Raw genomic sequence first — 27,996 nt, forward strand, 5'->3', positions numbered from 1 at the left:
CAGTAACAAGCATTTACAATGCAATGGTCTCGGCATTGTTAAAGTTAGAGCTATTGGCATTGCTCATGACATTATTTTTGTTTATGTTTTTGTTTTTGAAACATTTTAAAGAAACTGCATTGTTATTTACAATGTCAATAGCTTAATCTCTCTCAAATGCGAGACCTATTGCATTTGCACCCACACAGAGCCACACACAAAGCCACCCACACACACACAGCACCACCTACACAGCTATTCACATAGAGCAACCCACACACAGACAGAGCCACCCACACATAGAGCCACCTACAAAAAAAGCCACACACACACACACATACACACACACAGAGACCTCTGCAGCAAACACATTAACCCACTGAGCCGGGGTGCATAAACCGAGAGGGGGTGCATAAACCGAGAGGGGGTGCATAAACCGAGAGGGGGTGCATAAACCGAGAGGGGGTGCATACACTCACAGGGGGTGCATAAACCGAGAAGGGGTGCATAAACCGAGAGGGGGTACATTCTTGCGTTCTCTCTACTGAGGGAGAAGTCCTGGCTCACGTAACCCATGTCTGCTTCCAGGAGGCACTGCGAACTTCTGGTGCATCGAGTAGAGTGGCCTGAAGGCGAGTGCAGTCTATACCAGGTAGTCACGGAGACAGCTGAAATGGGACCTTTGGGTATTTCCGGGTGGGTAGGAAGGACGCAGTACCCGAGCGTGCGCTTTGCCGAGTAAATTAATTTGAACACTTATGTGCAGAGAGATTAAGCCAGAGCAGGACTCGAGATGTCCTGGCTTGCTAGAGTAAACTCAAAACTACCCATTGACCCCTCAAAGGGCTGGTGTCAGGGAGGGGCAGACATTGAAGTATTATTAGAATGCTAAGGCCTTATACAGGCGCAGCAGGGATACAGGTGAAAGAACATTCATTGTGCATTAGGGATGCGGGCCCTGGAATGGCGCGGTAGCTGGGGCACATAATGCCCTTTGACCCCCTCTTGTGATGTCCCTCCCCTGACACGGTGCTGAGGTGCACGGATGGGAAGCGGCTCGTGGGTGTGAAGGGCTGCTGTTGGTACAGCAGAGCACCCCAGCCATGGCGCACAGGTGGAGAAGCCAGTCTTTGGTGGTACAGCTAGCTAGCACCAACCAGCAGGAGGATTACCTCACAAACCCACCAAAGTGAGCTCCCATGTGAAAGGGAAACAGGGGATCTATGATACTGGAAAAAAACGAACTGCAGGTTTTTTTTAAAAACCTGATGTCCTAGGAATGCCAGTAAATCAGGAAACATTGAGGAGTCAGCTTTGTGGAGGAAGTTTCTGCAGAGTCGGTGTCCTCAAGAGTTTTTTTCCCTCCAGAATCACACACAATCGTTGAAGTGGTATTCAAGGTGGAAGGACGTAAACTGCACACCGATGGATGTATTTACTAAGCATACATCCAAGAACACACTCCTGTACTGTGCTATTGAGCACACTACATCACTTTAAATAATGTTCAATTTGTGAAGCTTTTTTAGATTGAGACACAGCTGCGCACAATACGCGGGGTTTGGTAACAAGGCTTTGATTCTACAGACTAAACAAGTAGCTGACTTAAAGGGGAGCAAATGGTATGATCGAGAAATTCTGCTGCAGCTTCGGAACCAGGCACGTTGACAATTTCGCTTGTCTGATGACGCATAATCTATCAGTTAAGTAGAGGCCGACTTCATTAAATAAGTTGGGACATTGTAAACTTCGGAGATGCCACAATACCACAAAAGCAGAGGCGGCGATGTGAAGAGACTTCAACTTACTTTACGTCTGATACGACCGGCGCCCTACAAATCTTCAATCGCCGTTTGTCAGCTGTGCCCTCCAGTCCGCCACGGCAGCTGCACCCGAAAGCTCTCTTCTTGACTTCAGGCAGCTCTCGTGCAGGGCTGAGATGCAGGAAGTGGATTCGAGAGCTGAGCCGGCAGCCCGGAGCTGCTGAAATGCAGGAAGTACTTTTAGAAGCGGAGAGCTCTGGCATGCAGTCAGAAGAGGAACGTGGGACAGGAATGTACCTTTGAGCCGGAAATCAGGCGCTGTGCGGCCGGGAGTGGCTACGGGTCCCGGTGGGAGCACCTGAGGTACTGTGGAGGCCTGAAAGCGCTGAGAACCGACCATCCGTGCTCACCCACCGTGCAAGAACCCGAGTGGGCTCCGGGGATACAAGGTAAGGGCTGAACAGCTACGGGCTTGAGCCGCAGGGTGGGACTTCGAGCAATTAATCAGACTGTGTGGCGTCCGGTACGGACACCACCGTCTTTCTCCGAGGCTGAGAAGAACTGCCTCGGAGAAACGCAGCGTCCTTTTCGGATTTGGGGGCGTGTTTTGCTGTTGTCTCCTCCCTGAGACTTCTCGCAAAAAACACGCCCCCCGATCCGAAAAGGACGGGGCATAATCGGAGTGACTGGACCTCTTCTCCAGTGGCTGGCCAGCATTTAAGAGGCCAGCCAATGGAGAACAGGAGAGAAGAGGGGCGGGTGCAAGCCCCTCTTCTCAAAGACATTAAATCTCCGGACTTCCGGTCTGCCGACCGGATGGTCCCGAGACCTAAACATGGTGCACATATGCTCCTGGTTCATATGTCGGTAGAATAACGCAGCTGCATTTCATTCTGAAGCCATACAGCTCAGCCAAAAGCAACTGGGAAAGTCATTAGGTCCTACTGCGCTTGCCAAAGTAACAAGAGACCATCTGTTCCGCTTTCTATACAAAAAAAATTATATAAAGTTGGTCTTTTTGATCAACTCGCTGCCAGTCAAGACTGCCAGCCAACATCCTTACAGATCGGTAATCGTGAGGAACATTTCCAAGTTGAGCCTGTGAAATCGCATGTGGCTGGAGTGCAAGGTTTGTTTTCAGGTCCTGTACTATCGCAGTGGGTCTTCCTCTGGCTGTCAACAGGATTAGTGAGGCTACTCTGGCCACAGGGGTGGATGTCCTTCAAAGTCCTCTCCCCACTTGACCCTGCTCAGTGCAGTGGTTTTATTTTGGCAGTAAATTGCTTTATGCGCAACCCAGCGACACTCCAGCAACTCATCGGGGTCCAGAAGACCTGGGTACTTTTGAACATCGGGTCCTGGTCCCTGGTGCTGCACAGCAGCGAGGAGCAGCAACCAGGCAGTCTGGGCTACCAACTCGCCCCAGCAGGCTGGAGTGGCCGTGTGCTGCCAACATGAGGTCATCGAACTGACACCTGGAGCCTATTGCTTTGCTGGGCTCAGGAGTAGACTTCTCCGAGCTGGTCACAGCAGACATCCCCTTCTTTGCTCGCCAGCAGGTGCATGCTGTCAAGTGCTGCCTCTAGTCAGGGTCCTTGGTGCAGCACAGCAGTCTTTTGACATTACTAGTATGAGAAGTTCTGGGACCCCTTTTTATCCCCAGAGAATGGTCTCAGGGTATGACATGGCCTATGGGCTGGCTACTAGGTCCCCTCCCTTCGGAGGGCCACTTACTGCGAAATGTGGTACATGGCTATCCAAGAATGTTCTTCGATGCCCACTTGGCTGAATCAATCTTTGTGCGTTGATCCCTAGCCCAAACCACCAGAGACGTGGCTACCAGTTTGACAGCTTTTTTCTACGTCCCCAGTGCTGGCCTGGCTCCCCAAGCAAGAGCAGCGCCTGTCCCAAGTGTTTCTTATTTGCCCGTCAAAGGCGGCAGCTCATTTGAATCTCACCTTTTGGCCCAACATCTGTGTGGCTTCCTGCTAAGGATGGGTGGCATCTACCTCTTGCAGGATTCTCTTTCAGGAGGGCAGAAAGCGGTCTCGAGGACAGACCCTGTTGTGCAACCGTAAACAGCAAGAGACTTTGGGCAACGATGTACCAACACTAAACGCTGAACACTGCAACAAGCTACATTAAATTTTAACGTGTGAGTTAAGTCAGGCTTAATGTAACGAGTTGTTCGATACCTTAGAGTATTAACTTAGTTAGCAGACTAAAACTGCCCAGTGACAGACTGGGGGCCATGTTTAACCTTTGTCAGGCCCAGTGACAACCAGTGTTGCGATCACTTGTGACCCTCTAACTTATAGGTACATCTGGGATCACAAAAAATGCAATAAGCGCATACACAAATGTTACACTGGCCTCAAGTACTACACGTCACAAACCTGCTATTGCGCGTCAGCTCAGGGATCAAAGATTTGCTCCTGTGCCCATCAATGTTCAGCCAGTCGAGCATGTAAATACTTTCAACCCATTCTCCAATAAAAAGTGTACAGGAATCTCTCCATGTTCAAGAAGACACTATTTGTGAAAGCGTTTGACAGAGCACCAGCTCCGAGCCTTAAAATGGTGCTGAAGACATTGCGTGTACAAGGTTAGGATGCCAGTGGAACCAAATCCAAGGTGCCCAGTTGAGCCGCTTACATACCCATAGTCCACGTATTCGTCCAGCCACTTCTTCGGCGTGCGCTCGTTCGGTTTGCCGCCGGTATCTAGAATACCCTTAGTGATCATCATTTTCTTCTGACTCGCCTGGAGTACACAAAAAGCACTTTAGAACGGATGCACCCTTGGGGTTCAAATCAATGATGGTAAAGAACGCCTGCCAGCCAGAAAATCTTTAAAATTGCAAAACAGGATAGTCGGAACACAGCTCCTTCAGAAGCCTTACCTTTGGGCCAAGGCCCCACTTCCGAGGGTAGGTATCGCGCTCCATGATGACTCGTTTGATCTTGGCCACAATACCATGGTCGCAGGTGGACAGCACTGTAGTGGTCATGAGCGCAATGGCTGTGGACAGTGGAGAGGCATGTGAGTAGAGTACACAGACTAGGCTGAGACATCAAACGTGTACCCTAGCCAGCTCCCACCATCTTGCTTACCCCGGATGTGCCTACAGTTCAGTTTCCTCAATGGCCAAGGTGTGTGCGTACCACAACATACAAGCCAACAAGGATATCCTTCATAATAGCATGGAAAAGTTCACTAGTTTGCAACCCCGCACCACCCAATGCCCAGGACTTCACAAATGTAAGAGTTCCATCTGAAATGCACATGATCAGAATAGTTTATTCGTCTTTGGAAAGGTGGTCTCCATCACTGGAGACCACCCCACGCCAGGCCCATGCGCTCCCACAAACAGCACCACCAGAAGCATCTGCCTTCAGTAGAACATGGAGGCAGACACTGGCAGGCCGAGGACACAAGGACACCTAGAACAGGAACCTGTGCTGCAGGAGGCTAGGACAAGCGCTCAGCGAATGGATAAACTGAATCATCATATCACAGTGCAGCAGCACTCCGCCGCCCCCTGACTGCGCACCGAGACTCCCAGCAGCACACAGGACAGAGGCTCGCAACACCACACACACACACCGTGCACAGGATACAGAGACTCCCAGCAGCAGGGTCACCCCAATGCACAGGATACAGAGATTCCCAGCAGCAGGGTCACCCCCAATGCACAGGATACAGAGACTCCCAGCAGCAGGGTCACCCACAGGATACAGAGACTCCCAGCAGCAGGGTCACCCACAGGATACAGAGACTCCCAGCAGTAGGGTCACCCACAGTGCACAGGATAGAGGCCCCGTGCCTCTTCCAGTGCACAGAACACAAAGGCTCCATACCTCGCCCTTACTCGTGCCTGGCACAGATCCCGCAGCTCTTACCCATGCAGATTGCCTCTCTCCTTTGGTGGTGATCACCACGATGTCCTGGTTCATCTCGATGCCATCCTCATAACGCAGGACTCCTGGCAGCATGATCTTGGCACCGTAGCAGATGGCATTCACCTGGAGAACAGAGGTGGAATCAGACAGCCAGCTGCGCCAGTGCACGCCAGGGCCCCGCATGCGAGCCGCCATTACACACTGCGATTACCAACAGCACGTCAAAGCGGCCAATATTTATGAGGGCCATGTCCGGCATTTACTGGAAAGAGGCTGGTTGAAGCAAGCCAATGGGTGAAAGGACAGATATAGTGATTAGTTCGGTCTGTTTGACAGAGCGGGCAAATGCAGGTCTAAAATACAAAAAGGTCACCTGAAGAGGGTACAGTTAACACATCTAGGTCACTGACGCAGCTTACACGACAGAGCATCGTACTCTAGCAGTTTGGACTTTAAAAAGTTGAGTTAAGGACGCCTCTTTTGAACCCATATTTAGGGTCTCCTAATTTTGAGGTTCTCTTTTAAAGCGAAAAGTTTGGTTATACTGGGCACTTGCTTTTAAACTACAAAGCTAGTGGACTCGATGTACGCAGGGGGGGGGGGGGGCGGGGCAGAGGACAGCCGGCACACGCAGACAGAGCCATCAGCCATGGGTGATAGATTCACGTCATCTTCACACGAGTGTTCATGGAATCTGCTTCTCATCATGTGGCTCGTCGCGCGCCGCAAGCGCCCACCCCAGTCTTCGGAGCACTTACCGCACTGTCCTTCATGACCAGCCGCTTGTAGGAGACCATGAGCTTCTCCAGGGGGTAGATGACGCGCCAGAGGTAGGCCTCGTCCTTGGTGTTGTCATACTGCCACTGCGCGTCCAGCACGTCATGCATGGTCACCATGTTGTCCTGCGTAAGGAATAACGACTGTTACTTCGAGACAAGGTCACCGCTGCAAAGCTACACCCCATCTGCCAGACAGCGACGCCCCCCGCCCCAAAGCCCCAGAATTACCAGTCAAGCTTGCAACGGAACAGAAATGAGGGCCGAGAGGCTTTGAACATCCAGTAACTAGATGATAAAATCCACACCCGTGTTACATTTTAAGATGTGCAATTATAAGGGAGTGAGCTGTGCATTTATCCGGACCCGCTGATTTGGTGACGCAATCAAAGACTCGGCATGCTATGTCACAGGTCAGAATGGGCGATAGTTACCTTGCCCAATAAACCGAGCACCTTGGTGTCATAGTTGAAGTGGGATTGTAGAAACGAGACCCCAGCCGCCCAAACACCCCAAGTCACCAGCCACGACGTGTAGGCCGCGGGGCAGCGGGACGGAGCACTGCGCCCCGCCCGCTGACCTGCAGCCCAGCTCTCTCTCCCAAGGCATAATTACCAGCAGAGGGGGGCAGCCCTGAGCTGAACTCAACTCAACGCCTTGGTGGGGTCTGTGCACCCCCGAGGCAGCATACATACCTTCTCTCCCAGGACACCAGAGCGGACCCTCCGCAGCTCCTGAATCTGTCCCCCGACACCCAGCAGCAGGCCCATGTGCACACACAGGGTCCGGATGTAGGTGCCGGCCTCGCAGCTCACCCAGAAGACATCTAAACAGAAGCGTGTGCTAAGTCAGTAACAGGAAACCTAGGAAGGCGAGGTGCCACTGAAGCCCACCTATCAAGATGAACACGCGGACCCCCCATAAGCCGCTCGATTACTTTCAAGATGTGCATGCATGGCAAAATACACAGCTCTGCTCAACCACAAAAAGCATCCTGAACCAAGTACCAAAACCCGGCCGCTGCCATTGACAGCCTAGATACCCGGAAAGGGAACCCCCCTTGAGAAAGAAGCTGAACTCACGCGGTGCCTTCACAGCGACCGCAGCAGAACGGACGCCTCTTTAGCAGGCCAGTCATTGGGACGACTTGCTTGGGGGGCGGGGTCAATGGTGGTGTTGGAATTTAAGTCCAAACATGCGCAGAGTTGAATAGTAAATGTAGCTATTCCAGCAGCCAGCGCCCCCTGAGGAAAGTCGTTAAAACTAACCCCGGGCAGAGAACACCGCACCGCCATCAGAGTTTTGGCTACTCCGAGTTCTGTTGAGAACACGATCTTTAGGCAAACACTCCCTAATTTAATTATTTAAAAAAGGCACTTACCTGCTCTGCTGTAGCGTCCCAGGCTGCCCTCCTCGCATGATCTCAAGATGTACAATGCAGGGGTTTACGAGCAGGGGGCCTTTTTTTTTTATAATTAAATTAGGGAGGGTAGAGGGGAGCGGAGTTCCAAATCGACCTGCACACAGAACATGCGCAGTGCTAAAGGATGCATTGGTTCGCAGACGCCACACAGTCCCGCCACGCTGCAGTGCCATCAGCCATGGGTGATAGATACAAGTCATCCTCGCACAGCGTGCTGATGAAATCTAGCTCACATCATGTGGCTCTGCAGGTTCCGAGGCCGACCACACAAAGTGCCCCCCCTGCACTCACCCAGTCTCCTCTCAGGGTCGTATTCGAGCAGTCTGCTCTCATAGATCGTCCTCACTCTCAACTGTCTCTTCACTGCAGCTACCACCGGGGGGCGCTGGAACAAAGCCCCCGTCAGGGTTTCGAGTGTCTGAAGAAAGAAAAATCATCAAGTCACCTCAGCGGCCAAGCACAGAGCTCCTGCCGTACAGTAGGTGCCTGCCTGCCAAGCTCACAGCCATGATACTTTCTGAGGAAAGAAAAACATCTACTCTCGCAGCCTCGGCGGGAAAAATACGGGTTCCGCAGCGACTGGGGTTGTTCCGGTGATTGGAGACTCTACATGCCTCGGTAGAGAAGCCACAGGCCTCTTGAACAAGGAGATCAGGTGAGGGAGCAACGCCGGGACACCACCGCCTTTCTCCGAGGCAGAGAAGAACTGCCTCGGAGAAACGCAGCGTCCTTTTCGGATTGGGGGGCGTGTTTTGCTGTTGTCTCCTCCCTGAGACTTTTCGCAAAAAACACGCCCCCCGATCCGAAAAGGACGGGGCATGATTGGAGTGACGGGACCTCTTCTCCAATGGCTGGCCAGCATTTACTAGGCCAGCCAATGGAGAACAGGGTAGAAGAGGGGCGGGTTAAAGCCCCTCTTCTCCCAAGTCATTATCTCTCGCGAGCGAGACTGCGCAAGCGCAGCCATCGCGTGCAGAGACCTAAAAATGGGCCATTTCACCTCCCACACCTTCACCCTTCCATGCGGCGTCCCTCAGGGCTCCTCGCTAAGCCCGACATTGTTTAACATTTATGTTTCGGACTTAGCGAGGGTAATAAAATCCTACGGAATTGCCCTCACAACTTACGCTGACGATACACAACTGGTGCTATCTGTACACAGTGATACCACATCAGTTGCTGCAAACTTTCAAGAGGGAATGCGGGCTATCAGTACCTGGATGTCATCAAACTGTCTCAAATTAAACTCTGACAAAACAGAGGTGATGACATTTGAGAAACTGGAGCCTGCTTGGACCCCTCAATGGTGGCCACCCGAGATGGGAGCTCCACCTCAACCAGTCACTAAGGTTCGTAACCTTGGAGTTGTATTTGATGATAAAATGACTTCATCATCACGTCAACTCCGTGGTCTCCTCATCTTTTTTTATCCTGAAAGGGATCAAAAAACTGCTGCCATACCTCCCCTCGTCAGCCGGCAAAACTCTAATTAGCACTTTGGTCTTTTCCAAAATAGATTATTGTAATGCCCTTCTTCTGAATGCCCAGGAAAAAGTTATGAACAGACTGCAGCTAGTCCAGAATGCCTCGACTAGAATTCTACTAGGAGTTCCCAAGTTTACATCCATTTCCCCATATATCCGGCAACTGCACTGGCTCCCAGTCAGGAGCCGGACAAAATTCAAGGCACTTTGCATTGCCTACAAAGCAGTTAACAACTTGGGCCCACAGTTCCTCAGAAGAGCTCTTTGTCCGCTTGAACATTCTAGAACACTTCGCTCCTCCTCTGCTCATTTGCTCAAAGTCCCGCGAACAAAGAAGGCCAACTGGGGTGACAGGTGTTTTACAATCTCCACAGCCAAACTTTGGAATACATTGCCCCTTCACATCAAAACTGCCCCTACCCTCATCAGCTTTAGGAAAAAACTAAAAACATGGTTCTTTTCACCATAATTGCCTGCCGTAGTTATGGTTCTGTATTCTGAGCGCCGAGACACCCCCGGGTAGTTGCGCGCTATAAAAATTGCATAAACAAACATACAGATCTCTCCTCCCCAAAACGTTTGGCCCAATCTTACTCCACTCTCCCCATTTCTTTTCTCCACTGCTCACTAAATTATTTCCCATTAACAATATATTTGGACACTAATTTCAACCGTACTTGGAAACTTTACTGCGGTCTGAGATCCTGCATGCACCTGTACACAAACAGAATATTAAAGAGAAACAAATTGTACTGTTATACAAATTAATGCATTACTATTAAAATAAAGTGCTTCAAGGACTCACCTCAAAGGCACGTCTTGATTCATGACATTGTTTGTGGTCTGATTGACTTCACACCCTGGGGGTGTGGTGTTGACTTCCCTGAAGAACACTAGTGTTTACTCCACTTCAGTCAAGTTTCAGAATCGTCTGCAATGCTGGGTAGGATGTCCGGTCTCATTACACCTTTTCTAATTTAGAGCACAAATCTTCTTGCACTTTAGATGGAAACAACACTGCTGTCTTCTGTGACAGTCGACCAAACCATCATCAGTTCTGGCACTCAAGTCCTAGGTGAGTTCTCATCTTGGTCCCTCAGACTCCAACCATACCTCAAACTTAGAATGGTAATCAAGGATCTTTGATAGTTCTGCTCGTGAGGTTGATTCAAAGTGACATTCCATCACTTGGCTGGCTCCTCCTCTTAGTGACTTTTGCTGTTGGAAAGAAAACTGGAGATGCCTTTGCTTATAAGCAACTTAAGCAAGTTCACAAAACAAATTGATCGAATAAAGATTAGATTAATCTTTCTCTGTTCCTTCAACAACAAGACACCAGCCAATGAAGGGACAAAACTCCTGAAAGCAAGACTCCACACAAGTTCACTTCACTGCTTCATGTTCCCTCTCTGGCACCATACCCATTCCACAGAGAAGGACTGTTTTACAATTGTTTTAATTTGACCAATATTTATTTTGCCAGGTTTTCTCCTCTAGCTGCTTGTACATTAGTGCGAGACAGAGGCTTTTTATAATGTAGTATCTTTTCTTGCTGTTTAATTACAGCTTTTCAACAGACTACATGCACCATATCAAAACTGGACAAGTAAATATCTAGGAGAGGAGTTGACCTAACGGTTAGGGCGCTCGACCTCGGAGAACTGGGTTCAAGTCTCGGTAATGACGCTAAACATTCTGTGATTCTGGGCAAATAACGTAATCTCCCCGTGCCTAACAAAAAAAAATAAAAAATATGAATGTCTCCTCATGTAACGTAACTGGTGCTATGTAAAGCGCTCTGATACCGGATTGGATTCGAGTCAAGTTTGCGCTATATAAAACTCTGCTAAAAAAACAACAAAAAAAACATTCAAAATATGCAAGAGCCATTAACGGCTGGCTCCCCCCTCTTGTATTGTTGCCTGCAAGGTAAAGTGAAGTGTATGAGGCTGTTTTCTTGACAAGAGCTCGTCTTGGACTGTTATTTTGTATCATAATCATGCCTGGTGTGGTGTTTTACATTAAATCTATTTCATCTCTCAAATGCATGACCGGTCATTTTGACCTATCACAAACTATCGGTCTAAAACGTGTTCCCTCAAGAGCAATTAGCTTGTTAATACTGGGCAGGCAGGATAATTGCTCCTCTTGGGGAGCCCGGTATGGAGACTTGTGGGTGCAAGTTAACCAAGAGGGACCTTGTTTATGGCATATTTGCCATATAGGCAAGGAAATTAATATGAAAGTGTGTGTTGTATGTTAAAGGATAAGAATCTGGTATATTTTCTGTAGTATTAGAAGGGCCCCAAGAGAGTGCAAATTAATTACCTGCTTCTAGATGCTCATTTTGTCTCAAGGTGAACTCTGAATCTATATTGAAATATTTTGATTAATCATTTGAAAGATATAGGTCAATTCCAATTGTTTTATGTTTTTAAACTGGTATTGGGCTTACTGATGTATAGATATATCTGGGTGCATGTGTTGAACCGGGTCACATCTACCAGTAACGCCATTACACAACATGCTAGCAGAGTAGCATATGAAGGGTCTTTTGAGTCTAGATGAAAAACAGTTTTCGCATGTTAAGAAACCTACTGCACCTCGCTTTTATATGCTACCCAAGATTCATAAACATGAGTGACCCTCCATGTAGACCCATTATATCTGCCAAAAACAGCTTATTGGAAAATGCCTCCCTGTACCTGGATTAGGTTTCCTGCCCCTATATGGTACCCTTACCCTCCTATTGTAGGGACAGTATGGACTTTATTTCCGAGGTGCAGGATAGTACTTGGAAATCTAGCTACATCCTTGCCACGGTTGATGTTATACTTTATACACATGCATTGAACACAAACTAGGCATTGCAGCATGTAGGTACTTTGAGGGACAAGCCAATATCTATGTATGACCACACCATGTTACTTGTTGAGATGTTATGCTTTTGTTTGGAGTATAATTTATTTTTGTTTGAAGGACAGTGGTATAAACAGAGGATCGGGACTGCCATGGGCAGTTGCTTTGCTCCAAGTTACGCTGGAATGTTCATGGGTTGGTGGGAGTTAGAACATGTATGGGCAGAGACCAATGAAGAGTGGGTCAGCCATTTAATTCTATAGACAAGACATATCAATGATATATTCTTGATCTGGGATTCAGACCCTAGACATTTTCCTGCAAAGATTAGGAGAGAATGACTAATCTATGTTTTCCCAGCAGAACAGAGAACAAGAGTATAGATTTCATGGATGTGCAAGTTGAGGAGGTGGGTGACAAAAACCAGGCCAGTCCTTACAGGAAGAGCACAGCGGGTAATAGCATTCTACACGTGCATAACCATCTCCCTAAGAACTTGAAATGGAATATCCCTTATGTGGAACACCTGGGAGTCAGAAGGAACTGCAGCACTAACACATACTATAAGAAAAGGGATTTTAATATGGAGTGGTGATTCGGACAGAGGCGATACCAAGAGAGGGTGATTAGAACAGCGAGGGAGAGAGTGGCTAAAATCAATAGAGAGAGCCTCCTTAGACTGAAAGGCAAAGAAAATACAAATGTAGATCAGGCTCATTCACCACACAACCATGAATCCACCGCTGTGAAGAACCTTGTCTGCAAACACTGGCATTTTTACTTTTTCATGAAAGTATGCGAAATACGCACTTGACTACTTTGTATACGGATACTTTGATATCATAAGAGAAGTCAAAGCTGCAATAAAACTTATTAAACACCCCTTTGGAATGCAAGCTTCTCGTCTGTTGAACAAATAATATATATACTTTCAGGATAGAAGCTGTTTCGGAGCGCCCCACAAGTTTTGAAAATTTTGCGAAGATTAGTCATCCGGCGCCAAAATTATTGGGAAAACAAAAAACGCTTTTCCTATGGAAACTAGGTCCTATCTATCTACTGGCGACTGCCAGTAGATAAAATATATATATATATATATATACTTTACCTACTGGCGGTCGCCAGTAGGTAGTTATAGTTAGGACCTAATTCCCATAGGAAATCCGCAACATTCTATTTGGTATAACTTTGGCGCCCGTTGACGAATCTTCGTGAAATTATATATATATATATATACACACACACACACACATATATATACATATGCCACATAACATCAAAGGCTACTACCCTTGCCTAAAGTGTAAGGCATGTAAGAATAGTAAAGTTATAAAAACTTATCAGACCCCAGGTAACAACCAATTAAAAAGTATTAATAAATTATTGAACTGCAATTCAGACTTCACAGTTTACTGTCTGGTGTGTCCGTGCAACCTTCAATACGTGGGGAGCACGATACACCAAACGAAAAAGAGAATTTTGGAGCACATGCGTGCTATAACTAAAATTGACACCAATTACCCGGTAGCCAGGCATTTTGCCGAAAAACATAACAGCAACAGTAATCTCCTGAAATTCTTCTGCCTAGATCGAGTTCCACCACTCAGAAGAGGCGGCGACAAGATAAGAACTCTTAGACAGCTGGAATCAAAATATATTTTAGAACTTCGCACTCTGGCACCGAATGGGTTAAACTGTGAGGAAGAAATGTGGATTCATGTTGGTTAGAACATCAGTTAAAGGGAAATGTGAAACTGCTAGAAATAACTGTGATGTAAGAGGATGTGAGAATATCAGGTGATAATGATTAAATATCAATGCGTGGGATAAAAGCTGATGGTGATAAATGAGAAAATAAGAAATCATTATTGAAAAGAACAATAAGGATATATGGTATGGTGAAACTAGAGCACCCCAATGAATTAAGGGTATGCTGCTGAGAAAAAGTCTATACACTTGTATATATATTTTTTGAAGAAAACTTCTCCCTCCCAAAAGGAATTTATATTTTGTAAAGAAATTTGATTGATTTTATTCTGTAAATATAGTCAAACCTACAGATGGATTGATAGGAATTGTGATTCAGTAAAGACAATGGCCCATCCAGGGCGAGATGGAACATGAATGAAGTAATTTATGATGTCTATTACTGCATGCATATGTCTTTGCCCATCCAGGGCGTAACAAAACAGAGTAACGGTATTCCGATAAATTTAGGAATTACCTGGATATGAAATTAGAATGTTTGTTATGTACATATGGATTATCTTTGGAACTTTAGGTATAGGAATAAACATTTCTGTACTAGCCCAAAATGGCCGCCAATTAGACCTGCCTTTTGGAGAGTTCTATAAACGTGACAGTCCTCTTTCTATTGTAACCGGAAATGATGTAGGTTGAATAATGATCATTTAAACCGTGTAAACAGAGTGTGCGTTGACATTGACAAAGGCCAGCATGGCCGAAACGCGTTTGTCTGCCTTGAAACGGAATAAATAAGAAATTTGAAATACGATCGATAGTGTGCGCCACGTTCTTGTGTCCTTGACGAGGAAACGTTTGAAGAAATATATACATATATATACACATCCATACATACATATATACACATGTAAATATATATTTTATATTTTTTAGACAAAGGACGTGGCACTCATAACTTGGCTTTTTAGCTTCTTTTAATGCAGTATTTACTAAATACTGTCCAACTCTATCACCAGGTAATAAATTTGATTTATTCTCTGATGCCATTGTTGATGACCTGGAGAAAATACAAAAACTGCGAAACACTAATAAAAAGGAAAACTTAACGACAAAAGAAAGATGCCATAAGATCATTAATGGATGACAAAAATGTAATAATTAAACCCGCTGATAAGGGGGGAAACATTGTTCTTATGGACACCAAAGATTATGTCAATGAAGCACTACGACAACTAAATAATGCCAACAACTATTGTAGAATAGAAAACAATCCATGAATAAACTGATAGTGGAACTGGACGGCTATCTACAAGATTGGCACAAGAAAGGCTTATTAAATGAAGATGAGCTAAAATTTCTTTCAAAAGATTTCCCTGTGACACCAATGATATATTTCTACCCCAAATTCATAAGACTAATTAATCCACCTGGTAAACCAATAGTCTCGTCATGCGATTTATTATATGAGAATGTCTCAATATGTAGATCAATTCCTGGCGCCAATAGCAAAAAACATGAGCTCATACATCAAAGACACAGGTGACTTTCTACGCATTCTCAATGGAATCACCTGGAATGAAGAATATATGATAATTACAATTGATGTAGTATCTCTGTATACTTTGATCAGACACGAAGTAGGACTTGAAGCATGTGGATACTTTTTAAAACAAAGAAATATCAATGAGCTGCAATATACTCGAATGCTTCTCCACATGATTGAGATGTGCTTGACAAACAATATCTTTCTTTTTAACCAGCAACTTTTTAAACAACGATGTGGTCAATGGCGTAGCTAGGGGGGGGCGGTGGGGGCGGTCCGCCCCAGGCGGCACTATTTTCGGGGCGGCCAGCGGCAGCTGCGTGGCGCTGGTACTGTCACTGAGCAGCCAGTACACCACACGTGTTAATGTACGTGCAAGCGCACCTGCTTGCACCCAAATACCGCACCACACAAAATGCTGCTTCACCTAACATAGTGGTGGTGCGGCGCCGGGCCCGGCGTACTGTTTGTGGGTCCCAGGGCCGTCAATCTTGTAGCGAGCGTAAAGCGCTACCAATGACGGCCCTGGGAACAATTTGCGGCCAGCCCCGCGGTGTCTACTGCAAGCAAAGCTACATGGCTATCTTTCCCTTCTCCATAAAACCCCTCGTTTTAGACGCTTCCTGCTCCCAGCCTGACCAGTCCTCCCCAGTCCCTGCGGTGTGTTCGAAGGCAGAGTGAAGGTGAGGGTGAGTGTGTCTTCTCTGTTTATTTAAACTTTTCATTTAGTGTCGCGCGCACTAATTCAAAGCACATTTCACCAGAGTTTATTTTCCGTCACATTTAGAAGAGCTGTGAACTGGGAGACAGAAAGCATCGGTGGGGGTGGATCGAAGGTAATACGGAAAGGGTTACAAGAGAAGCAGACACAAGGGGAGGCGGTGCAGGCAGAGGGGGAGATGGTGCACGCAGAGGGCGAGACAGGACAGGCAGAGGGGAAAATGGTGCAGGCAGAGGCTAGATGTGCAGAGGGTGAGATGGTGCAGGCAGAGGGAGAGATGGTGCAGACAGAGGGGAAGATGTGCAGAGGGTGAGATGGTGCAGGCACAGGGGGGGTTGGTGCAGACAGAGGGTGACACGGTGCCCTCAGAGGGCGAGATGGTGCAGGGAAGGGGGACGTGGTGCAGGAAGTGGGTGAGATGGTGCCAGCAGAGGGAGAGATGGCACAGGCCAAGAGTGAGATGATGCAGGCAGAGGGTAATGTAGCGCAGGCAAGCGGGAGATGCTGCCAGCAGAGGGGGAGATGGTGCAGGCAGAGAGTGAGATGGTGCAGGCAGAGGGAGAGATGGTGCAGGCAGAGGGAGAGATGGTGCAGGCAGAGAGTGAGATGGTGCAGGCAGAGGAGAGGTGGTGAAGGCAGAGGGGGAGATGGTGCAGGCAGAGGGTGCGATGAGATGATTCAGACAGAGGGTGAGATGGTGCAGTCAGAGAGTTATATGGTGCAGGCAGAGGGGGAGATTTCTGCAGGCAAAGAGAGATGGTGCGGACAGGGGGTAAGATGGCGCAGGCAGAGGGTGAGATGGCGCAGGCAGAGGGCGAGATGGTGCAGGCAGAGGGCGAGATGGTGCATGCAAATGGTGAGATCGTGCAGGCAGAGATGGAGATGGTGCAGACAGAGGGGAAGATGGTGCAGAAACAGCCCGTAGCCGGAGGTAGGTGTTTTGGGGGGGGCACGATCCCCAATAACAACACTTGGGTCTCGGTGATGGGCATGGGTTTCGATCCCTCACAATATCTTTTAATGAAAAACATAATAGGGTGAGATTTAAAAGAAAGTTGCACATTTTGCAGTATTTTTTAAGTGTTATTATTCTATATTTACAACTGTTTGTAATAATATATTTGAAATGGCACATTTTAAAGCACAGTGAGCAAGGGACACTGCTACTTTCAGTAAATATGTGTTAAATGCTCTCCAATAAAACTGCTGAAAAGTAAACACACATGAATGTAATTAGACGTGGTATTGTGTGCTCCCTCAGCACTCCTTTGGGGAAAGCTGTGTCAAAGGCAGCGTTTCTAGGTACATTTTGTAAACAACCATTGATAATAATTTAGGGCCTAGTTTATGAAAAGTGTGGCATCGCTGGTTAAAAACAGCGATGCAACACTTTTTATTGCGCCCTCCTTGCAACACCGTGGATGCGTCGTATTTACTGTATGGAGCTCCATGTCCCAGGGAGTCAACAGATACGTCAGGAATCCTGACGTATCTGTTGGCACAGTAATGACGCATTGCTGGAGTGTGCCAGAAACTTGAGGCAACTCTAGCAATGTGCCATTGCCCATGGGCGAGTCCCATGTGAAAGGCACTGCGTCAGTCCATACGCCTGCTTGAAGCAGGCGGAAGGATTGTGATGCAGTTAAGTTGCAGAAGTGGCGCAGTGAAATCAGTGGCGTAGCACTATTTTCGTGGTGGCCAGCGGCAGCTGCGTGGCACTGGTGCTGTCCCCGAGCAGCCAGTACACCACACGTGTAACTGTAAGTACAAGCGCACCTGCTTTCACCCAAATGCCGCACCACACAAAATTCTGCACCTCCTCCACCTAACTTAGTGGTGGTGCGGCGCCAGCGTACTGTTTATGTGGGTCCCAGGGCCATCAATCTTGTAGCGAGCGTCAAGCGCTACCAATGACGGCCCTGGGCATAATTTTTGGCCAGCCCCGCACTGCAGCGGTGATGCACACTATCGCGCACGCCGCACACCACCACGTGCGCTCTCTTCTGAGTGGAGGAGTCTCGTCCCGGGAAATGCAGATCTGCTGCAGACACTGTCTGCATTTCACACGGGTCGGATGTCAGGTCGGTTTCCTTTCCCTTAACCACAGTGTTACTGGGTAAGAAGTGCTTTCATTGGATGTCTGTTGAGCGCGCAGCTCTTCCACTGTATGTGAACAGCAGAGTGGGTGACTGCCTCGTCGCCAATGGCGTTCAAGCGTTTGAGCAACCAGGCGTTATAGCAGTCCATAGCACGCACAGGTTTTTGCATGTGGGGCATACTGAATTTTCTCTGATTTGCCTTGTTTGCGTAACAAGAAATGTAACCAATATATTTTCTCTCCTTCTTTCCTATAATCAGTTTTTGTTTTGTTATTTTGTGTTCTGTTTTTATTTCTGAAAAACCTTCGCGTAAAATGGTTTATGAACATAGGTTGCATCTTGGAATTTTTTCGTTATCCCTTTTTACCCTGGTTCATCAGTTGATATAATATTGACACGAGCAACCCCCTTGAGCCATTCCCTTAAAAGCAAACAGCAAAACTTGTCCAAAAGAGCATTTGATCTGATCAATGTTTGCATGAATGCAGGCCCTCCGCACATTATCTGAGTAAAATTCATCATTGCAGCGCGCTACAATTCTCTGCTCGTCTGTATTATCAGCAGCTGATTAGTATTAATCACGTCGGGGTCCGCACTATATTTACTTCTGGGTCGATAAATCGAGCTCCTTATTGACTAGTGCACTAATAACACTTGTTATGTACGGCGTTATAAATTTTAAATTCTAAGAGTACAAATGTATATGTACCAACTAGTGCCTGTCATGTGCGACACCGCCAACCAGTTTTGGCTATTAAGATAATATTTTTGGCACATACTTTCAATGTTTAAAACGCAACTAGAATGCGGCCAAAAAGGCAAGACAAGCTGGAAGTGTGGCCACATAGCATATGACCATATCACTTGAACTTGTGCTTGGAATCATGGCAGTTGTAGTCATAATTTGAACATAGCCTGTAGGTGTTGCTCAAGTCACAGATTTAGCCAATGGCGATAACGGTGCGTACTTTTTGTGAGAAATCAAACCATTCTGCACTGAACGGATGGAGTGGAACGTAGAATGGCGGGAATACGCAAGGGCCTCTCCTTGTGGCGCGCGATACTCTTTTATCCTGGGTTAGAGGGGATTGTTTGCAAAAGTGTGTGGATGAAATTGTTTTTCGGCTCCATGTTTAGTCACCTTTTGGGTGACCGCAAATGTTCTGTTGTCATATCGCGCACAAACAGAAAATTGTCCCAAGGCGCTTGAATGATAGTTACTTCTGCCCAGATTCAAACGATTTGCCCACATTACCGGTATTTGAACCCATGACATGCGTGTTGCAGCACAGTGCTTCTTCCCAACAGGCCCTGTTACAGGAATTTTTATTCGGGTGGGCCAAGGATACATTCGGGTGGGCCACTGCACGCCCGATTGTTACTTATATGCCAGGCCTGCTTCAGGGCCCTCCTTTATCTCTCCTTTGTCTTACAAGGGCTCATTAATACACATTATCTTCTTTCCAAATCCCTTTCTAAATGTTATCGCTCTCAAAATAGAGTGTATTTCTTTGTAATGTCTCTTTGATGGGAATTGGAGGTTTCTGAGGTGGGAGTATCATGCAAGTGAAACTTCTTGGGCTCTCCCTCATGACCTCCTCAGGATTCCCTCAGCTGAGAACAACCCATAGCTCTTTCAAAACGCTTATTGCAATTGTGAACTGAGCACTCAGTGAGCTGTGAACTGTTCACAGTTCTTTTTGTGCTCAGTTCAAAACTGCGAGCTGAGAATTGGGAGAGCAAATAGCAGCTGACAGCTCTCCGAGAGCTCAGTTCACATTTGATGTTATGCTGCTATGGTTTATTAATACAAGCATGTATACATTGGATTCCTGGCACTATAGAACAACTTAATAGGAAAAAACAGTAATAAAAACAAGGAAAATCAGAGAATTATAGATCAAAATGATAAAATACAGATTACATACAAGTCTTAAGTTTTTTTTATGCACAATAGGGGAAGGTCATTCTCTAGCCAATGCAAATTAGAAGGCCCTGTCCCAAAAGGAAGCTATTTTATTCCTGAGGACATTCAGCAAATTTTTATTTGTGGCGTGCAAAGTTAATATTGGGCTGTATTATTAAAGTGTATCCCTGATACAAAGAGGAGAGAAAGAGTAGATAGAACGGTGTACAATCACTAGGGTCTTTTATGCCTCACAAGAAGCCAGCGGAGGATCTCATAATTAGTGTAACTTGTCCAGGAGTCTGAAAATGATACCGGGACAAGTTCAGCATATTTCGGTTTGGCCCAACTTCTTGGCAGGGTGAATGGTGTTCACCTTGAGAAAATAGTGGGTGGACGCACGCAGCAAACTCAGCTCCAACCTTCGCTTTCACCTGCAGTGGAATAGAGAGTGGTGTCGTAACTTAAACCCTGCCAATCCACCCCCGCTGCTCGCCGTCCTTTTTCCCCAGCCCCGCCCGCCCCTTGCTACTGGCCATGGGTGGCAATCTGAGGGATAGCCCCGGGCGCCAGAAGCTCTAGCTACGCCACTGGATGTGGTACCGCCATGGGGATTTCTTTTTCGCCGAACTATGCAAATATAACCATGGGATGGTGGGAAGAAACCATAGCCTGGGATGCAGTGAATCAAGAGGACTTAGAAAAAATAATACTATGGGTTCGTTATATAGACCTTTTTCTGGTTTGGAATGGTACATCACAGGAATTCAATCAGTACTACTCCAAGCTCTGCAATAACGACATTGGCCTCAAATTCACTTGTAGCTCAAGTAAGAAAGAAATAGACTTTTTGGATATTAAGGTCTACATCGAGAATAACCAAATTCATTATACCTTATTTTTTTTTAAAAACATCCACAAACAGTATACTACATGGAACAAGTTTCCATCCAAGATCATTATTGGCCAGTATTCCATATGGAGAGTTCACTCGAATGAAACGCAACTGTTCGACACAAATGGATGCGGAGAAAAAGGTTCAAGAATCAATGACCAGATTGAGGACATGAGGGTACAATGAAAGAACTCTACAGAAATGCAAGAAAAGAATCGATAATAGAACAAGAACGGAAACTCGGACACCAAAAGACACTAAACAGGAAAAGGAATATGGTCCCCCCACGCTTTATAACATACAGTAAAGAAAGCGGTCTAATAGAAACAAAAATCAAGAAATATTGACACCTAATTTCTGGGGATCCAGGTATTGGGAAGATGTTGGGAGAAAGACCGATGATTACATATAGAAAAACAAATGGCTAAGCAACCAACAAAAGGGTTTTAAAAAATGTAGTGTTTGCAAAGCCTGTAAAATTGGCAAAAATAAAAGTACCATCAATGACCCAAGTGGGCAAGTCATCAAAATTGAACAAAAAATCCTTTGTACGTCGACTCATGTGGTATATATTAGCGAATGCAAATGCGGAATGCAATATATCAGAAGCACAGTGTGCATGCTAAAAAAACGGATTTTAGAGCATATAAGAGCCGTAAAAAATAAAGACATGTCATATGCAACAGCCAAGCACATGGTGTCTTGCTAAAAAACGATTGGAGAGCCATGAATTATTATGGGATACGGATGATACCCCAAGAAGAACGGGGTGGTAACAGGATGAAAAAACTGCGACAAACAGAATCACGGTTAATCATTAGACTAAAAACAAAAATCCCAAGAGGGATGAATTATGATGAGGAACTTTTTGTACATCTAGATTAAGGAGATAGACTGTTCCCATTGATAAATACTGACATTTGCATTGGAAAATAAGTTGCTTGAAATCATGATATAAAAAGTGTTGATAATAGAAATGGGGTACTATACCCGGCGATTATGTATTTACATAAAGAATCATGAATTTAACAAGGTTAATGTATGCACTGAAGTGACCTCTGTTTTGGTTTAACATTGATACTATATCATTTAATTGCAAGCGAAATATAGTGCATACAAAAGAGCACTGATAAATGCACAAATAAAACAGGTACTATACCATTAAGTTGTGGAACGGACCATGCTGCGCATAAACTTCCATAAAGCTAATGCTAATATGCCAAACACTGTGGAAATATGTGGCAAATATTTAAAAATGTAATAATTTGTTATTTTCATTTAAATTATAAAGATGTACTACAACTCCAATAATGCCACATTAAGGCAAATATGGGATATAAAGTAGAAACAAACGATTACTCACTTATCGTGAGTAATGCTGAGAGCAGGCTGAAACGCGTTGGTCTGAGTGGTAAATACTGCATTAAAAGAAGCTAAAAGCCAAGTTCGGAGTGCCGCGTCCTTTGTCTTAAAATTGAAGAAAATTGGGCCAGGATCCGACCCCAACGCTGAACACCCGTGATCGAGCGCGTGGGAGAAAACGATCACATTACTGATGAGAATCGGCCGCCATATTGAGAGTGGGACTGGTGGTGACACTGTTTGGGCGCCATCTTGAGTGTCCTAGTGGTGCTGCTTACACGCGGACACCCTACTTAAGCCAGTCCCTCAAGCGTGCAGCGGTGACGCGCAGCGGGGGCGCCCTCCCTGCGCCTGAGTCGTGCCAGAGTCTTGCCAGTCTGCGCTCGTCCGCACTGAGCAAGGGCTAAGGCAGGGCTCTGTAGCTCTTTTTCCGTCCGTGATGTCTCTGAACCCTCTACTATCAATGTATTCTAGAACTGTGCTGCTTAGTCTCTGTGATTCTATGCCGTGTACGCATACTCCGTTACATCCTCTCTCTGGCCCTTTTCATTGCCAAGAGTGCGTATTTAGACTCCCATCTCCTGTTTCTATCTCTGCATATAGGAAAGCCCCCTTAGGGTGCCTAGATAGTATTGCAACACTGTTGGTAAAATCTCAGACCCCTTTTAATCTTAAGGTCTGCCATCTCAATGTGAGGTCGTTGGTTAGACATCATCTGGATGTTCATAATCTACTTACGGAGGCAGCCCCTGACTTCTTGTTTATGTCAGAGACATGGTTGCATGAGGATGCTTCGGCTGCGGTTAATTTGGCTCTTCCCTCCGAGTATGCGATTTTTACTCATAATCATAACTCGAGAGGAGGTGGCATTGCGGCCGCTATTAAATCCTGCTACTCATGCGTATGGAAGGCTTTGGACAGAGCTGGCTGCGAAAGTGTTCATTTTCGTATTTCGGTTAGTCCTCATTTTACTTTTTCTGGGCTACTTATCTATCGGCCTCCGGGCCCGGACGCTGCCTTTAGGTCAGCTCTTCCTGAAGCCATCAGCACATTGGCCTTAAGGGCTGCCAATTTCAGTATTATTGGCGATTTAAATCTTCATTTTGATACTCCCCTTTCCCCTGCCGCCAGTAGCACTCTTGCCGACTTGGAAGCTCTCCAGCTATCTCAGCTGGTTAGCCATTGTACTCATGTTGACTGCACATCTTGGACCCCATTTTTACCAATCTAACTTCGGCTAAAGTGCTGCCTCCCAGGCCTATGGCCTGGACTGATCACCATCTTATAGAGCTGCACCTTACAATTAAGGACTCTCCTCACAGAGCAATTGTGCCTGTGTCATTGAGACGCCCATGGAGAAAACTGAAATTAGCTGATTTTCATCGGCTTCTTGGTCAACATCCTCTGGGCCCTTTCTCTGACGCGGAGTCGGGATATGATCTTTTTTCAACTGGCTGACTGGAGCCTTAGACTGCCTGATCCCAATTGCTGAGAGTAAACGCCGTTGCGCTGAACCCAGTCCCTGGTATGATGACTCGCTTTGGCTCCTAAGGAAATCCTGTAAACAAGCTGAAAGAGCCTGGCGTAAGTCATATCTGCCTGATAGGAAAACGGCGTATCGTGTCAGGACTAAGAAATATCATAGAGCGGTTTGTAAAGCTCGGGCTGCTTACTTTTCCCGTGAATTTAACATCAGCACCAATCCTACTAAATTAATATTTAAGGTGCTTAAGGATCTCACAGCCAGTAGAGCCCCAATCGCCGAGATCTGCTCTGCCTCGCACTGTGAGGACCTGGCCGCCTTTGTGGAAAAGGTGGAGGCCATCTATCGTTCCTTTCCCGATCCATCCGCCTCTTCGGAGAAGCTGGAACCTGGCCCAATGACAACTATGTTTTTGTGCTCTTTCCCAGAGCTTTCGATGGAGGAGTTTAATAAAATTGTGGCGAAAGTTAAATCCGGTTCACCAAGGGATCCTCTTCGACCTGCCCAATTTAGAGAATCTGTGTCACTTTGTCTCCCTCCTCTACGTGATCTTGTTAATTTATCTTTGACTTATGGCTCTGTCCCTGCTAGTTGGAAACAAGCCCAGGTGATGCCTATATTAAAAAAGCTGCCCTGGATCCATCAAAATTGGAGAATTATCGCCCCATATCACTTCTTCTGTGGGTCACAAAACTGACTGAGGCCCATATCAACGCCATTTTATCCAACCATCTTCATTGTGCTAATATCTTGGATCCCTCACAGAATGGCTTTCGACCCGGCCATAGCACTGAGACTGCGTTGCTCTTTATGGTCGATCACCTGCGAAACTTGGTCGATTCTGGTCAAACGGCGGCACTGGTGCTCCTTGATCTCCCACGCTATTTTATTACAGCATTTGGGTGAGGCAGGTGTCAATAACAGGGCACTTGAATGGTTTCGATCGTTTTTATCTGGTCGCACGTTTAGGGTTGTTACACCTCCCTTTCAATCTAAACCCTACCCTATTCCCCACACTTTTCAATCTTTATGTGCAGCCGCTGGCTGCTGTCGCCAAGCGTTGGAACCTGACTATGGTGTCCTATGCGGACGACACGCAGCTGGCGGTTGCATTAAGTGGGGCCTCCGACCTCGAGGCTGCTAAGTTCCGTGAGGGAATTAGCTCAGTAGCCCGCTGGATGACAGATAATTGCCTGCAATTGAACGCCAAAAAAAGCGAAGTGCTCATTGTTGGCAAGCAGAGTCATCTATGGGGTGATCATTGGTGGCCATCTGAGCTTGGTCCAACTCCTCTCCCTGCCACAGAGGTCAAAAACCTTGGGATTTGGTTGGATTCCAGACTCAGCTTTGTTCCCCACACAAAGAAAACTGCTGCCACGTGCTTCGGGATTCTTCGCAGGCTTAGACCTATTTTTAAATTCTTTGATGCCCCAACCAGACAGCTTATTGTACAAGCCACGATTCTGCCTAGGTTGGACTATGCGAGCTCTCTTGCTGGGAGCCAACTTGGCCGAACTCTCTAGACTTCAACGCGTTCAAAACGCTGCCGCCAGGGCTCTGGTTGACCTACCAAGATTTTATTAGGCCAAAAAAACCATCGGCAAACTCCATTGGCTCCCTGTTGCTCAGAGGATTAAGTTTAAGTCTCTCTGCCTTTTGTTTAAAATTTTGAAGCACTCTTCTCAGATTTTGGAGCATTTTATTCTGCTCTATGTACCCTCGCGCTCTCTAAGATCCTCAGGACTTCACCTGGTTACAGTCCCATGCTTTAAGAGGGCTAGGGCCGGTGGCCGCTCCTTTAGAGTGCTTGCTGCTAGGCTCTGGAACTCTCTTCCTGTTCATATCCGCGCAATTAACGATCTTTTGGTCTTTAGGAAGGCCGTTAAAACCTTCCTCTTTCCTCTGGACTCTTAGTGTTATGCTCTTGTCTTTGGTACTGCCTGTGTCCGGTATTTTGTCCTCCATAGCGCCGGGACGCCCCTTTGCTTGGGCATCTATGCGCGCTATAAATCCGGTATATATATATATATATACATATATATATATATTTCTTTTTTATCTACTGGTGGTCGCCAGTAGATAGTTAGGGCCTAGTTTCCATAGGAAAAGCGATTTGTTTTCCCAAAAACTTTGGCGCCGGATGACGAATCTTCGCAAAGTTTTCAAAACTTGTGGGGCACTCCAGTCAGCTTCTATCCTGAAAGTTTCAGGGTGATTCGCCAAGCAGGGTCCGACAAAAAAGGGGGGTCAAAAAACAGGTTCTCTCAATATTAATTCCCATAGGAAACTTCAGACACGGCTACAGCTCGAACTGCTGAATGGAATTACACCAAATTTGGCAAAAAGGTAGCCCTTGGTTCAGAAAGACTTTTTTTAAATAGTGTAAATTCGTTCAGTAGTTTGAGATATTATAGGAAAAATGTGTTTATATATCTGGGCGGGACCTAACTACACAAGCACGAGCTTGGCTCGAATTGGCTGCCAACACTTCAATTCAGGAAGTGTTGGCAGCCATCTTGGGGCAATGCTTTTAGGTCTCGCCTAGCCCGCAGCACATGCACTGCCCACTACACAAACAGCACTGCCCTAAACCACTATCCCCAGCATGAACCCCTACACTACCCAAATACCACTGCACTACCCTAAAACATGACCCCCTACACTACACAAACACCACTGCACTATCCTAAACCCTAAAACACTACCCCCAGGACGACAAGCTACACTACACAAACACCACTGCACTACCTTAAACCTTAAAACACTACCCTAGCATGACACCCTAACACTAAACAAACACCACTACACTACCCTAAAATATGACCCCTACACTCCACACACCACTGCACTACCCTAAACCCTAAAACACTACCCCCAGTACGACCCCTACACTACCCGAACACCACTGCACTGCCCTAAACCCTAAAACAATACCCCCAGCACGATCCCCCAACAGTACCCGAACACCACTGCACTATCCTAAACCCTAAATCTACCCCAGCACAACACCCTACACTACACAAACGCCACTGCACTACCCCAAACCTTAAAACATGACCCACTATACTACCCAAACACCACTGCACTACCGTAAACCCTAAATCTACCCCAGCAAGACACCCTACACTACTGCACTACCCTAAATGCTAAAAGACTACCCCCAGCACAACCCCTACACTACCACTACTGCACTGCCCTAAACCCTAAAACACTACCCCCAGCACAACCCTCTACACTACTGCCCTACCCTAAATGCTAAAATGCTACCCCCAGCACAACCCCCTAGACTACACTAACACCACTGCACTGCCCTAAACCACTACTTGCAGCACGACCCCCTACACTACCCTAAACTACTACCCCCAGAACTACCCCCAATACTACACAAACAGCACTAACCTAAACCATAACACACAACCCCAGCACGACCACTGCACTACCCTAAACCCTATATCTACCCCCAGCATGACCCCCTATACTACACAAACACCACTGTGCCACCCTAAACCCTAAAACACTACCCCCTGCACGACCCCTTTCACTACCTGAACACCACTGCGCTACCCTAAACCCTAAGACGATTCCCCCAGCATGACTCATTACACTACCCAAACATCACTGCACTACCCTACCCTAAACCTACCCCCAGCACGATCCCCTACACTTCCCAAACACCACTGCACTACCCTAAACCCTAAAACACTACCACCAGCACGACCCCCTGAACTACACAAACACTGCACTACCCTACACCCTAAAGCACTACCCTAAACCTAAAACACTACCCCCTACACAAACACCAATGCACTACCCTAAACCCTAGAAAAGAAACAGCCCACACCATGCCCAATCCGCCTTACCCCTCACTCCTCACGGTTTCTCTCTCCTCATGGTTCCTGCTTCACGTAGGGGCGGTGCACGTCGTGAGGAAACAACGACGTGGATCGTCTACATGTTTTTTAGAACGCATATTCATTTACCATACATAGCTTTACGACGAAATTCGTTGTAAAGTCATGCATGGTAAATGACCATGCGTTCTAAAACAATGCGTAGTAATGACTTAGCGATGTACAACGTATGCGTGGTAATGCATG

General features: G+C 46.6%; 1 protein-coding gene and 4 non-coding genes across 5 annotated transcripts; all 5 read right to left on the reverse strand.

Annotated features, from left to right (window-relative positions):
- Positions 1-5,027: 5,027 nt before the first annotated feature.
- Positions 5,028-5,259, reverse strand: LOC146782837 (small nucleolar RNA SNORD17). The gene has a single exon (XR_014974892.1). It is a non-coding gene; the product is annotated as a small nucleolar RNA SNORD17 (small nucleolar RNA).
- Positions 5,042-13,722, reverse strand: LOC146782838 (H/ACA ribonucleoprotein complex subunit DKC1-like). The gene is made up of 6 exons (XM_085637253.1): positions 13,708-13,722; positions 8,135-8,261; positions 7,116-7,246; positions 6,403-6,546; positions 5,603-5,767; positions 5,042-5,185 (listed from the first exon to the last, which is right to left on the reverse strand). The coding sequence occupies exons 1-6, from the start codon at positions 13,720-13,722 to the stop codon at positions 5,042-5,044; spliced, it is 726 nt and encodes a 241-aa protein (XP_085493379.1).
- On the reverse strand, positions 6,283-6,357 carry LOC146782839 (small nucleolar RNA SNORD83). Its single transcript, XR_014974838.1, has one exon. It is a non-coding gene; the product is annotated as a small nucleolar RNA SNORD83 (small nucleolar RNA).
- LOC146782840 (small nucleolar RNA SNORA36 family) lies at positions 6,950-7,083 on the reverse strand. The gene has a single exon (XR_014974883.1). It is a non-coding gene; the product is annotated as a small nucleolar RNA SNORA36 family (small nucleolar RNA).
- Positions 8,011-8,086, reverse strand: LOC146782841 (small nucleolar RNA SNORD83). Its single transcript, XR_014974836.1, has one exon. It is a non-coding gene; the product is annotated as a small nucleolar RNA SNORD83 (small nucleolar RNA).
- Positions 13,723-27,996: the final 14,274 nt, after the last annotated feature.

Source organism: Triturus cristatus, chromosome 12 (assembly GCF_964204655.1).
Source record: "Triturus cristatus chromosome 12, aTriCri1.1, whole genome shotgun sequence".
Classification (NCBI taxonomy): Eukaryota; Metazoa; Chordata; class Amphibia; order Caudata; family Salamandridae; genus Triturus; species Triturus cristatus.